Consider the following 12,989-nt stretch of genomic DNA (forward strand, 5'->3'; position numbering starts at 1 on the left):
CACAATGATATTACGCAGCGCCTCTCACAAATGGCTCCATGGTTGCAAGGATGTATTAAAACATGTTAGCAACATGCTAATTAATGTTAGCAATGTGTTAAAACATGTTAATTTATGTTACCAAACTTGTTAAAACATGCTAGCAAAACATGCTAATTCATGTTACTAATGTGGTAAAACATGATAGCAATGTGTTATATCATGCTACCAAGCTGCTAAATCATGGTAACAACATGTTAATTAGTGTTAGGAATGTTTTAAAAAATTCTAACAAAATGTTAAAACATGTTTGCAACATGCTACTTCATGTTATCAAAGCGTTAAAACAATTTAGCAAACATGCTAATTAATGCTATCAAATGGTTTGAAAATGCCAATTCATGCTACAACTGTGCTAAAACATGCTAGTAACATGCTAATTAATGCTATCAAAGTTTAAACATGCCAATTCATGCTACTAAAGTGTTAAAACATGTTAGTAACATGTTAATTAATGCTATCAAAGGGTTTGAACATGCTGATTAATGCTAGCAGTGTGCTAAAACATGCTAATAACATGCTAATTAATGCTATCAAAGTGTTTGAACATGCTAATTCATGCAAGCAATGTTAACAAACTAAAACATGTTAGCAACATGAGAATACATGTTAGAAAAGTGCTAAATCATGTTAACAATGTGTTAAAACATGTTAGCAAACATGTTAATTAATGTTAGCAATGTGTTAAAACATGCTAATTTATATTAACAACTTGTTAAAACATGCTAGCAACATGCTAATTTATGTTAACAAAGAATCAAATCATGTTAGCAATGTGGTAAACATGAATTCATGCTACCAATGTGATAAAACATGCTAGCAATGTGTTAAATCATGCTACCAAACTGATAAATCATGCTAGCAAAACATGTTAGCAAAATGCTAATTCATGCTAATAACATGCTAATCATGCTAACAACCTACTAATTCATGTTAACAATGTGTTAAATCATATTAGCAACATGTTAATACATACTAGTAACATTTTTTAATTGTATTTTTTAATAGTAATTTGTCAAGCCAACATCAAACTTTGTCATCTAGTTACATCTAGTTATTTGATTTCAAAAATATGTAAATGTTGAAAATAACATTAACCAAGATAATTAAATGCAGTAGGAGTACTGTTCATTGATATATCAATTTTTTTTGAGTGTAGTGCATATTAACTGATGTAGTTAACTAATGTTAACAAATGAAGCCGTTTTAGACATATTCTCAAGACAATTCCTATGAAACAATGCCCAACACCACCAAATAACATCTTTGGACACCCACACTTGTGTCTTTGTTCATCTTTTTCCCATAATGCAAGCAATACATTTCAATACATTATGTGAAACGTTTGTGACTTTGAGACAGTCAAAGTGTCAGGTAAACAGTACTGCAAGCAGACAGACTGTACGTCAGGACTGATGATGTTTCAATAGTTTCTGTTTGGTAAACAGAGCATTACGCAGCCTGAGAGAATGACAGCGCAGCAATGGGAGAAAGGCACAGAGATTATCATTTCCGGATGCAAAACACTCGTTATCCTTCACTCGCTATCTCTCTCACACACACACGCTCACGAGCTTCTCCGGAGAGCCTCATCCTGCTCTCAACTCTCTCCGTCTGCCCTTGGGTGATGTCTAATAGAATTTCCGGAAGTATTTTTACCCCATTCATTCTCTCCAAAAGCACTGAAAAAAATCATAAAAGAGTCCTCTGCGTTGAACCAAATCAAAAAGCATTTTTTCACAAACATTACAATTCAAAATTATACTGTGTATTTACTCTAAAGTCATCATGAAATCAAAACTGACCCGATACATTATTCCAAATAAACAATAAATGTTTTATCAGAATGCTCCACTTGGAAAGTTGACATCACCAACTTACTTTTTAACGCCTCCCCCTCAACCACCTGACTCAATTCACCCACTTTTTATGATCCAATTATTGGATAAAATCAAGTTCTTACATTTTTTTTCCCGCTTAACTTGGAATTACACTAGATTACAGAAGTAAAATGGGTTACGAATGGAATTACACGCTTAATCATCTTTTACGAGGGAATGAACAAACTACTAGATAATGTTTTCTCTAATGCATTTTTATTTTTCCAAATCTTCTACTTGTGAAACCCTAGTGGTGAGCTATTTCAGCATGAAAACTGGCACACTGAAACTACAGGGTAAAACGATCATTTATATCCTCTAAATCAGACAGGATGCTTTGATAGCACAATATGAACCCAGATGTTTGGCTTGAGTTACACAGAACCCGTTTGCAGACGGTTTAATATGATCTGAGGTTCTGCCATCAGCAGTTCTGAATGTCCTACTTTGGACTTACGGGCCTTGAATAGATGCTGGCACAGCGAAGACCAAACATTCAATTGCATGTTTCACTGATAAAGTAGAAAGTTAAATACACTTTCTGATACAGGTATCAAAAGAGTGCAGAACTATTTGTCCATGGTGTGTTTGCGAAAACGAGCATTTTCCTCTTTAAAGAAACTCTCATCAGTGCACTAAATGAACCTTCAGATCTAAATCCTAAATATCCCAAACAGATTAGTCAAAATGACCATCTCATTCATCTCCTGCAGAACATGAAAGACTTTCTCTGCATCTCTTTTTCTGGACGCAGATCTTTGGGTTGGATCCACCCTGAGTTTGACTGGATCAAATGAGCACTTAGACAAAAGCCACACAACTGGAACGGGAAGGAATGTCCCTGGAATTTCACATCAGAAGCTTCTGTATTCCCAGAAATACTTTCTTTGTTGGAGAGGAACTTGCTAGCACATTTTTTTTTTTTTTTTTTTTTTTTAAAGAGGGCAATTAATGTATTAATGCAACACTAACATACACCACTGTGCTTCCCACAGGTTTGAAATATACTTGCGGTGGTAGCCGGGCGAAAAATCCTCCTATTACACACGGCACAAAAATCATCTACTACATGTGACAAACAAATAATGTGTGATTTTTAACAGTATTTTTATTTATTGAAATTAATTTTAATTACATACTAATATTATGCATTATTATGCATTGTAAATTATGCAAAATTACAGCATTTAACACCTTTTCGTATGTTCTCCTTGCTGTCATATAGTGTCTCTCTCAGTGAATGGGACACAGATTTTACTAGTAAAATTTATAAAATGAATAATGTGTGTCAAATAATGTTTTTAGTCTTTTCTTCCTGTGGGGGAGACTACAATAATTTACTATGAATTAAATGGAAATCAAATTAAATACAATTTATTGTGTAACCAAAATACCAATAATGCCCTGAAGAAAAAGAAAAAACGTAGTGTGTGACTTTTAATTATAAACAAGACCGAAATACACCAGGACTTTTATTTTGAAATGTCTGATCTATTGCAGGCTGATCCTTCAGATTCTTAAAATAGTCTAAAACATTTTATATAAAGGCCATGAAGTAGACTTTGACTTTGTAATAATTAATCAACTTGAGTTCATTAACAATCGCTTGGCTAAAATCTGCGCTTTTCATTGATTGAGAATCACTTTGAAGCAGTGTGAGGCACTGTTGCGCGAGCTTGTAGAACGCGCAACAGCGCCGCCTTGTGACTTTGCAACATGCAGCGCCCGTGGGAATGCTAGCGGAGGAAACAGTTCTGACGCAGGTTTCATTATCTTGCGCGGATATAAAAGTATAAGAGGATAAAAATAATAAAAGCAAAAATGTGTCTCCAAATATACTTGGGCGGCCGTTATTGTACGTGGGCGGCCCAGTAAAGTCCATGTGTGGGAAGCACTGTACACACATTATATATTATATTACAGGGTTTCTGGTTCGGTGCACATGTGTACCGAAGCATTAAGGCCAGAACACACCAAGCCGACGCCGACGAACTAGTGGCGACGAAAGCAGACTGTGGGGTTGGCTCATGTCGGCAGCGTCTGGGTGCAAAGTTGCCCTGACACACCAAACCGACGCTAAACAGCCGACAGCCAAGTAGCACGTCAGTTCTGCACCTGCGTGAGATGAAATGCCTTTCCTAACCAGCAGGCGACAGTAGCTGAACAGCAAATCAGAATGCACACATGGCCCGATGAGCTCCAATGCCGATTCAACATTCCAAATCGGCCGAAAAAAAGCAGACGAGGACCAACTTCAGCCGACGGTGAACTTAGTCGGCCGATGAAGAAAAACTGCCTTTACATTGCAACATTGTATCCTAACCACCATTAACCACTAATAATCAGTAAGCTCTGCGTTTTGTTACTTTCAATAAGAAAGAAAGTGCCATCCTTCAAATTCTGTCCACGAAATCACAAAATTTAAACAGAAAATGCTGTTTTGACACTCTTTGATGCAGCGTGACAGATCACTGTACTGGTGCCTCAGTTCAACCGGCAACGTGAGCATCTCTTCCTCTTTAATACTAGTTACAGAATAAACATGAATGAACATCTGAAGGTATGTTGAAAGATACAGTACAACTTACTGAAACAGTCATATCTTGTGTAATTGCTCAATCAGTGTTTCAACAGCGGAAAAGACATCAATGAAAGCTTGTAAACAATATGTCATGTAGCATTTACCTCAGAAAAGCCATTCAGTTTCCAAAGTTTGTTAATTTGTAGAGAAATGCATGCACTGTATTAGCCTATGTATTCATTATATTTTACTTAACCTTTTAGTGATGTCCTGATTAGGCTTCTAAATGTTTTTGCTTAAAAAAAGTTAATGCAAAAACTGCCTTAGGTGCAGCTTACATGTTTGAATAGGCCTACAATTTGTTATTTGAGTGATGATTATTTTATCTAAAAATAAAAAGCAATTGAATTAAGGCTAATAGTTTGGGCTCAGTTGTTAACCTTTAATATTAAAGTAGCATAATGTTCAAATAAAGGCTCCCTACATAGTTTATAGCATTAGCAGAGATCATTTTTTTTTATCCTTAAGGAACTTTTAGTTATAATTTAATATATTTAAAGACAAAAAGAAAATTTGCTCAGTAAACCACTGTTTAATAAAAAAAAGAGTTTAGTTTTCTCCCCACCTGCTGTACCGAAAACCGTACCAAACCGTGACTTCAAAACCAAGATTATATATATATATATATATATATATATATATATATATATATATATATATATATATATATATATATATATATATATTATATATATAATATATATTATATATATTATATATATATTATATATATATTATATATATATATTATATATATATATATATATATATAATATATATATATATATAATATATATATTATATATATTATATATATATATATATATATATATATATATATATATATATATATTGAATTGAGAAAAAAATCCAGGACACCTAAAGAATATAAACAATAGCACAACCTTCAAGATAAGTACATTTACTTTGAAGAACATCCAAAACAAATCCTGGTCAATCTAAATCCAATAGTGTACATTGACAGAAATAAATGAGACCATTAACAAGTCTAAAATCCAACATCACAATAAGAGTCTTTGAAAACAAAGTACAACTAGTTTGTGAACTGCAATAAGAATGTGTGCACTTTATGACTAGTACTAAATGAAAGCTCAAAAGATCAACGTTACACTTCATAAGTAAATACAAAGTGACCAAATACAAAGTTCAACCCGCCTTGATATTATATTACTCCTGTTGCGTCACACTCAGAAAAGAAAGTCCAAATCCTTCCACATAAATTCTACAATGACCTTGATAAATTCAAAACCTTCCTGTATGCTGCACATGCTTTCAGCGCATCCGTTCTCACCTGCATCTGGTTCTCTGCCATTAAAATATTCCGTCTCCTCTAGAAGACGTTGGGTTCTCCGACTGGTATTCCCCATGTAGGATGCGGACAAATTCTGGATATCGAAATTAAGAACTAGTTTAGAGACCCAAATAGACTTCTTCCAATCTCAGGGATCTCAAGCTGGATGTGATACTGGACATTTTCTTCAATCAAAATAAAAAAAAGCCTGTTGTCCAACAGGTCACTGGTAGAAGTCAGAAATAAGCATCCAGGACCAGAGACATTGCTCAAGGTTCGCAGTTAGTCACCCTCAGTCAAATCCCATGACCCAGCCTGACTCAGACATCAAACCGAGTGGAATCTAAAAATAAACTCAAATAGAACTGCAGAGAACTTCCAGAATCCGTCGTCTCAGAGTTCCATGTGTGTCGGATGATGCTGGAATGCCAAAACATCCCGATTCCAACTATGGAACTATGGAGCAATGATGGTCAAAATCCGCACGGATGAAAAACTGCCTGACATGTGAGAAAAGATCGATTAAGCCTACGGCATGGAAAACTGTGCACACGCAAACTGAATTACACTGATCCGGAAAAAGACAAAAGCATTGGAAAAGCGGTCAATACATTTTAAACCTCCATTATGGAGATTTGAGAAGCTCAAATACAGCTCAAATCAGAGAAGCGCGCTTTGAAATTCTCAATCTCTCATCTATCCATTCCGTACTTTATTCCCACAAAGCCCTGCACGTCCACATACACACGCCTGCTACTCTCAAACACACACACATGGCGCAAGTACCATCTAATTACTGAAGCTCAGGATAGTAAGAGCATGTTTTTCATTCTAGTAATCTACTGCGCTCATTTCTCTAAAACCCCAAATTACAGTTTTGGGACAAAAAAAACAAGTAGCCAGAAACGACTCTAAATAATTCTGTGCTTATTCTGGCCAATCAAAGGCCGAAACGCTCCCGACAGCCAATCAGAATGCACTGCACTTAATCAGGAATTAGGAACGGAAGCCAAATAAAGCCTATCAAATTATTAGATTTGTGTAAAAGTCATTTATTTTAGATCAGCATTGACTAAAGATTGCATCCTTACATTAAAAACTTTTTAATCTTTTACTTTACTACAAAACCCCATTAAAAAAAATTATGATGTTTAACAATGTTTTTACTACTTTTCTGGACCTTGAATATGGTAATTACGTTGCTTTCTATGGGGGATTTAAAAAAAAAAACCCTCTCGGATTTCATCAAAAATATCTTAATTTGTGTTCTGAAGATGAACAAAGGTCTTACGGGTGTGGAACGACATGAGGGTGAGTAATTAATGACAGAATTTTCATTTTTAACCTTTAAATATTTAAATATATACACACAATATACTCTCTATATATTCTCATCCAGCCCAAACATGCACTAGTTATCTTAATCTCTCATGTGTCTGTATTTCTCAGTAGTATGTTATCTCTCAGTTGACTGCTAGACTGGGTTTAGGACACCAGCATGTACATGTGAGCACTCAGACACATTTTGGTTGTCTGGGATTTACATAGCAATGCAACTATTCATAGATAAACACACACACCCGACCGAATGCATTACACATCTACGAGCACTTATAAATAATTTTGTTGTCAGGGATTCACATAACGACGCAGCTACTCATAACTACATCCAAAACACCCTCCGAATACATGACACATTATTACAGTCGAGTTATTTGAAGAAGGTCACAATGGCTTAACCACATGAAAACACAGACATGAAGGGCCGATTCCTCAGAACTGCTCAGATATAACAAGAACAAGGCACATCACAATCACAACACGAGTTCTACTGAAGACCTATTTTAAGTATCTTTGAATAGGGAGGAAATCGATCTTGCAAAAAAGAGAAAATTCTGTCATCACTTAAATGAGGCTCCAAACCCTAAATACTTTAATCTTCAGTAGAATGCTGAAATATTGTTCTATTTCAAAACAGTGACAACACAAATTTTTTATGATATTTTTGATGAAATATGATGGTTCATTGAGGCCTGCATAGCCAGCAATGACATTTCCTCTCTCAAGATCCTTTAATGTACTAAAAACATATTTAAATCGGTTCATGTGAGTACAGTGGTTCAATATTAATATTATAAAGCGACGAGAATATTTTTGGCGCGCCAACAAACAAAAAAAATAACGACTTATTTAGTGATGGCCGATTTTAAAACAATGCTTCAGGAAGCTTTGGAGCATTATGAATCAGCGTATCGAATCATGATTAGGATTGTGTGTCAAACTGCTGAAATCATGTGACTTTGGCGCTCCGAACCGCTGATTCGACACGCTGACTCATGACACTCCGAAGCTTCATGAAGCATTGTTTTGAAACCGGCCATCACTAAATAAGTCGTTATTTTGTTTTTTTGGCATACCAAAAATATTCTCGTCAATTTGTAATATTATTATCAAAACACTGTACTCACATGAACCGATTTAAATATGTTTTTAGTACATTAATGGATCTTGAGAGAGGAAATGTCATTGCTGGCTATGCGGGCCTCACAGAGCCATCGGATTTCAACAAAAATATCTTAATTTGCGTTCCGAAAATCAACAAAGGACTTATGGGTGTGGAACGGCATGAGGGTGAGTAATTAATGACAGAATTTTCATTTTTAATAACCGCTTAACAGTTTTGTTCTTATAGTGTGCGTAGTGCCGCAATGTGACCAAGACTGCACATCACACAACATACTGTTACAAAAGCAAATTTAATTATTTGCGCAAGCAGATTACACACAAAGTCAATGCAAAGATGCAAATAGACACAAATTCATGTCGGGCAATGCAAATGACGTGAACTGGGCAACGCGATTGCCGCGAACGTTCGATATTCGCCTCAATCGCGTCTTTGCAAATTCGCAAGACACGTTGTCGCGCAAGCCAATCCGCGAAGAGCTTATTAACATGTTCGGTTTGACACGTCCGGTTCTATAAGAAAATGGAAGACACTCCTCATCGCGCGAGTGATGCGAAAAACGAGTAACGCAATGCGAATATTCGCTTCGCTTTTGGTAGCTTTGGGCTTCACAATTTGAGATCGGTGCGGCCCCGACGTTCTTCCGAGCAGATTCAATCAAACCTCACACCACGGGAAAATCTGATAAGATAATCTGAACAACCATCAAGATAATTGGGACTTTACCTAGGATTGTCGAAAGGGGAGAATTGGGCCCAAAATCGGCCTGATTATCTTGTAGTGTGTGCCTGTGTGGGTGCCTTTAATCGCAGTAAGATGTTCACATGACGCAACAAGCAAACCATTTCACTCCCATTTACATGCAATTTTCATTATTCTGACTGTTCTCTAAGAATCATGGTTATTTTTACCACCATTATTCACATATGCACAGCACAAATGATGAACTCACATACAGAAGGTCTGTTACTGGACAAGCTCTTCCAGCGCACACTGATTTATTAGCCGGTTCTTCGGTATCTGGCTTCAGCCACTGTTGTATTATGTTTATATGACTTGTGCACTATATTCCAATGACATCTGAGAGCTATGAAGGAGAGGATTATCAGTTAAATTGAATGTTTTCAGAAAGAATACAGCATATAGTTGTGTGGAACACCATTATGATATGATAAAAGCCATGGTCACTCTTCATTGCATGAAAAAAAAAAATTGTTTTCCACACAAATCAAGCAAGATCATACAGGTTTGGATGTTGAGTAATTAATGGCAGAATTTTTATTTTCACTGAGGTGTTCTCTTAAGATCTTCCATACACTTAAAAATAAAGTTCTTTATTGGCATTGATGGTTCCATTTAGAAACTTTCAATTCCACAAAAGGTTCTTTACAGTGGAAAAGGTTCTTTAGATTACTAAAATATTCTTAAAAAAAAAAAAAAAAAAAAAAAGGTTCTTCAGGGAACCAAAAATTGTTCTTCTATGGCTTTGAGTAGAAACCGTTTCTTGGAAGCTTTATTTTTAAGAGTGTACTGGTTAGTCTGAAGCCTTGAGACACGAATACACACACTCAAGATTTCTCACACACTCATTTTCCTCGCCAAAAGTTCATTTTCTCACTGTCGTAAGGAAGTTGAGGGAGGTCAAATCAGCTTCCTGGTTTTGTTCAAAGCCACAGGAATAGAGAGAAGCAGACAGAGGGAGGTAGTTCATAGTAAGTGTCTTGTTTTAACATTTCTGCATGAATGACTGTGGCATTATGACATCAGGTCAGTGTATCCACAGCGACAAAGAAACATGTTGATGCGGAGAATTACATCAGAACGCACACATACAGAGCCAGCCTGCGCACTCCGTCCTGCTCTTGTTGTTTCGGGCTGGCTTTAGACTTATCCAGAACCGTACATCGATTCGCCTGACCAGCAGAACGCACAAAAGACAAACAGGCAACCCGGTAACCAAACACACACAAACCTCCAATACAAACAAAGCGGGTAAGCACATGGGAGAGACTTCCTACAGGTCGGTGCAAGACAGGACACAGCGTGTGCCTGAACAGAACATGCAAAGAATGCGGCTTCCAAAACCATTCGAATACAACAGCTAAATTGTGCATATTGTTCAAATTAAGTTCATTCTCAAATAAGAAGTGCGCTGACACGATTTACAAGGCTCAAACATGTTCAGCCCCGACAAAATGCGTGTTTTAGTTGTGCCTCAAAGGAATGTTCAGGTGAGTAACGCCTCGGGATATGCATTCTTCACCTTCCCACAATAAGAAATCAGCTCGGCTGTTATGGAAAGTAACAGTTTCAAAGGTTTCACCATTTCTGCTGTTCAAAAGTTTGGGGTCAGTAAGCTTTTTTTTTTAAAGAAATTAATACTTTTATTCAGCAAGGATGCATTCAACTGTGACAGTAAAGACTTCTTTTGAACTTTGTTCATCAAAGAATTCTGAAAAAATAAAATGCATCAGTGTTTCCACAAAAATACGAAGCCACTCAACATTGATCATAAGCAGAAACATATTAGAATGATTTCTGAAGGATCATGTGACACTGAAGACTGGAGTAATGATGCTGAAAATTCAGCTTTGATCACAGGAATAAATTGCATTTTACAATTCTTAAAAAACAGTTATAATATTTCACTTTTTACTGTTTTTCGATTAAATAAACGAAGCCTTGGCGAACATTCAAAAGCTTTTTTAAATGTTACTGACCTCAAATTTTTGGACAATAATGTAATAATAACAATAATAATACTTAAATGTAGCTTCTCCATGCATTTTGCAGAGTAAAAGCAAAATACTTTCATTAAAAATATTATAAATCTATAACATTTTGCCTGTTTATTTTTCTGTTAAAAAAAGTGTTTATAATTTTTCAGTTTAAAATTAGGAATAAAACCCCTACAAACAAACCAACCTTTTTTTCTTTTACATGAAATAAAATTATTTCTATTTGCTTCCAATATCAACCCAATCAGCAACCAATAATACTAATATTGATCAGTAATGATATACTGCATTGTGTGCATAAAAAAGATGGTTTTACTACTTTTATTTGTTGTTCTACTGAACAACAAAACTTCCCCTTCAGCCTCACCCCAAACCCTGAGCCGATCCGGGCGTTCGGGACAGCTGTTTAGGGTGAGGTGATCAGGGGGATTGAGTTTCCTTCCCACCGCCGAAAGAAACCTCCTGTCGCTTTCCGTTAAGACTCACCACAACCAGACAGACACATCCAGAGAGAGACAGACAGTCTGTGTTGTCATATTCCTAAACATGACATGCAACATGACAGCATCCAACTCAGAGAGCCTGACAAACATATTCAACAAGATGACACTGTCCCCACAAAAAAAACATTTGCATTACTGCTGGTGACTTTATCTAAAACCTACTACTCAAACAACATTTGCATAACACATGCAGCTTTTATGAACTCATTTTACTACATAAAAAACATTTAAATGAACTGTTAATATTAAAATGGTTAAAAAAATGAAACTTTAAATGTTCAAAACTCAGAAACAAAGTCTGAAAACACACATATGAACCCTTTAAATAATAGAACAAGACTATTTAATAAACCTATGCATAGCACATGCATCAACTCAAAAACTTCACTTCTCAGGGAAAATCAGCCTGTCTGAGCATGAGATTGACAACAGCAGGAGGATGGAGAGCCTCTACTGCTGCTGTAGTGTTTGCATGCGAGCATGGCTTGATAAATGCATGTTTAATTGCACAGACAGAACACTCTCTGGTGGTTTGCATGAGTCTCTCTCGGTAGAAAAGCACCGTTTAAATGTCCCGTGCGGCAGCGCGAGCACGGACTGGCTAGCGCGTGCTAACGGGCACTGATTTATTCCACCACATATTTCTGGCTCGAAATAAACATTAGAGGCCCGTGCCTATGGTGCATTCCTAACAAGAGCATTAAACGCATCGGTGAAGGATTTCGGAGCTGTTAAAGTGCAATATAAGCAGGCCTACACACTCAACGGGCCGGTTCGCGCTTACCGTGCTTGCTTTCTATTTTCCCCGACATGATCGCTGCGCTGACCGGAGCAAATCCTCAGTTTGGACAACCACAGGAGGACAAAATGGGGAATTTAGGCCACAGAAATCCCGACTTATATTCTTCAGCCACACATCTTGATGTATTGGGTCCGTGTGGCGATATAGATCCCCGGGGGAAACGGCCAACAATCCGTTCACAAGCACACGCTGGCGACAGACAGACAGTGAAATCTACTGCTGATGTGTGTGTGTGTGTGTGTGTGTGTGTGTGGAGTCCCGTCCTGAGGATCCATTGGGATGCGAACACAGCGCCCCTCTCTGACTGGAATCACGAACTGCAGGGATGAAAACGGGATTGTTTGGTGTCAGACTGACAGGAATAATTAGGCTAAACACATATTCTGTCAATATTTCGTGTCTTTCAGAAGTTATATCAGTTTTTGTCTTCTGCGAACACAAAATTAGATGTTTGTCAGAATGTTCACGCTGCTCTTTTCCGTACAATGACAGTGAATGAGGGCTAAGCCCAGCTAAAACCAGCCTAAGTTGATTTGCTGGTGTTTTTAGAGGAGTTTTGGCCACTTTTTTCATCAGTCTGGGAGATTTAGCAAAGATTTAGCTAACCGTTTTTGTTTGTTTGTTTTCAGCAGGGCGTTCGTTTTTTCGTTGTGTCAAGAACATAAAAAAG

The 12,989-nt window shown here is 36.8% G+C and overlaps 1 protein-coding gene across 8 annotated transcripts in view; it reads right to left on the bottom strand.

Moving 5' to 3' along the window:
* Positions 1-12,535, bottom strand: part of rapgef1b (Rap guanine nucleotide exchange factor (GEF) 1b) — a 54,264-nt gene extending 41,729 nt beyond the window's left edge. For 2 of the 8 annotated variants that reach the window (XM_067375100.1, XM_067375098.1), the window contains exon 1: positions 5,813-6,014. In XM_067375100.1, coding sequence (XP_067231201.1) covers positions 5,813-5,888 — 76 coding nt within the window. In that variant the 5' untranslated portion in view covers positions 5,889-6,014. Of the gene's footprint in view, positions 1-5,812; positions 6,016-12,301 lie in introns of those variants that run through there. The other 6 variants (XM_067375103.1, XM_067375102.1, XM_067375099.1 and 3 more) reach the window with 5 other exon arrangements.
* Between the last annotated feature and the right edge of the window lie 454 nt (positions 12,536-12,989).

This window comes from Chanodichthys erythropterus, chromosome 22, assembly GCF_024489055.1.
Source record: "Chanodichthys erythropterus isolate Z2021 chromosome 22, ASM2448905v1, whole genome shotgun sequence".
NCBI classification, from domain to species: domain Eukaryota; kingdom Metazoa; phylum Chordata; class Actinopteri; order Cypriniformes; family Xenocyprididae; genus Chanodichthys; species Chanodichthys erythropterus.